This window comes from Aplysia californica, unplaced genomic scaffold (genome assembly GCF_000002075.1).
Source record: "Aplysia californica isolate F4 #8 unplaced genomic scaffold, AplCal3.0 scaffold00285, whole genome shotgun sequence".
Lineage (NCBI taxonomy): Eukaryota > Metazoa > Mollusca > Gastropoda > Aplysiida > Aplysiidae > Aplysia > Aplysia californica.
This window is the reverse complement of record NW_004797555.1, coordinates 718,738-720,835: the sequence shown is the minus strand read 5'-3', so window position 1 is coordinate 720,835 and position 2,098 is coordinate 718,738. Positions and strand designations below refer to the sequence as shown.

Sequence of the window (2,098 nt, the reverse complement as noted above, 5' to 3'; positions counted from 1 at the left end):
TTAGGGTAGGGGTAGGGTTTAGGGTAGTGGGTAAGGGTTTAGGGTAGGGGTAGGGTTTAGGGTAGTGGGTAAGGGTTTAGGGTAGGGGTAGGGTTTAGGGTAGTGGGTAAGGGTTTAGGGTAGTGGGTAAGGGTTTAGGGTAGTGGGTAAGGGTTTAGGGTAGGGGTATGGATAAGGGTAGGGGTATTGATATGGGTATAGGGTTGGGGATACGGGTGGGGATTGGGCCAGGGTTAGGGCTCTTCTATATTATTGTGTTTGTTGGGGTGGTCGCTCGTTACAGAAGTCCTCCCAAGGAAAATGTAAGAGGAGAGGAGGAAATGGATGAAGAGATAAGCACTCACTTGATGATTATGCTCTTGGTGGTTGTGTCCCTGGTGAAGATGCCCGCCACTATGGGCTAGTGGTGTGTTGGTGCGAGGCGTCGCTTGGTGAGAACCCGACCCATGTTGTTGGCCGTGGACGTGGTGATACTCATGGCTTTCCGATGACACAGACATCGCCAATTGGCATCACTGAACAACAGCTACAACAGCTACAACAGCTACAACAGCTACAACAGCAACAACAGCTACAACAGCTACAACAGCTACAACAGCAGCCTTCTTTGGGTAAGAGTTTACGGCACTTGCAACACAATGAGGTCATACATATACGTTGCCGAAGATCAGAGGTATTACAAGAGAGTAACAAACACCAAAAAGGAGGAAGGAGAAAGAAGGACGATAGTTTTTGGCAGAGAAAAGAAGGAGCAAAGCACACCAGAGCACCCGCCAACTACCCACACAACAGCAACAACAGCAGCTACAATAATAACACCAATTAATATCCTTCTGGAGGCAACAAGCAGCTTTCAATTAAGGTCCTCGTAATCGTAACGCGGTGCACTCAGCTTGAGGGTAGAAATCACTGAAACATTTAATTATTGTCTTCCTTGTAGAAATCTTTCACCACACGATATTATTTCTTTGCAAAAACTGCTCGTCTTGATATTCTGTTAGCCTAGGCCTATCTTTTCAACCTCCTCCTTTCGTTCCACATCTATACACACAGTCTGCACGGGCTACACACGAACACAAACAGTAAACAGTTGAGAACTTGAAACTGTGCAAAAGGAGTAGGCCTAATTTTGGTTCAACAGCAACCCCCCAAAAATAATAAAATAGATCTAAACGAAGTTTGAGCGTGCTCCTCGTGCTCTTGCCCTGCTCGACTTGAACTTTGCTCCGTCACGATTATTATTGCTTCAACAACACGCTGTTCTCACTTCTCATCACTTGTCAGTTGTCATCAAGAGAGAGTGTTGGAGAGTTCTCACTTCTCGTGAAGTCATGAAGAGTAGTAAGAGAGAGTGTTGGAGTGTTCTCACTAACTATTCACTTCTCATGAAGAGTAGAGAGAGTGTTGGACTGGAGTCAAGCAAGAGTGATGTCTCTGAACACTAGGCAGCTTGTGCGCTCAGAATGAGAGGGCTGTAGCAGTTGTAGCATGCAAGGCCATGCTAACCTGAAATACAATTAGTAATAAAATGTAGATCTCGAAGAGTCCACTGAAAGAAACGGGCGTAGTCACAAACTGAAAATCGTGAGGGTATCAATGGTTGACTCATAACTGTATTTTTGTGCAAGTGTTGTGATTATTGCTGTTAGATTTTCCATTCAACAACACTTAACAATAAACCACCAGTCAAACAAATTGATATGAAGTCTGAGTCCACAAGCTTTTAAAATTGACACTCACAATTTCCAGTCTGTGACTAGATCTATGCCCGTTTTTTCAGTTGACTCCTCCTATGTGCATTGAGTTTGAGCGTACGAGTGAGGTTATGTAAGGGTATTTTGTACACCCCACCCCAAATGAAGAAAACCTGCAAAATTGTCTGCACTATTAATTTTTTTAAACTATGAACCTGCACACAAAAAAGTGACTGAATAGAGCGGGTTGAGAGTGAATATATGCGTGCACGCATTTGTTTATTCATATAATGTGTGTGTGTGTGTTTGTGTGTGTGTGTGTGTGTGTGTGTGTGTGTGTGTGTGTGTTCTTTGTGTCCACATGTGCTTTTGTGTGTGTGTATGTGTGTGTGTGTGTGTGTGTG

The 2,098-nt window shown here is 44.0% G+C and overlaps 1 protein-coding gene across 1 annotated transcript in view; it reads right to left on the bottom strand.

Annotated features, from left to right (window-relative positions):
* Positions 1 to 585, bottom strand: part of LOC101858417 (copper transporter 1) — a 7,651-nt gene extending 7,066 nt beyond the window's left edge. Inside the window, exon 1 of the mRNA XM_005101497.3 lies at positions 345 to 585. Coding sequence (XP_005101554.1) covers positions 345 to 500 — 156 coding nt within the window. The 5' untranslated portion in view covers positions 501 to 585. The remainder of the gene's footprint in view (positions 1 to 344) is intronic.
* Positions 586 to 2,098: the final 1,513 nt, after the last annotated feature.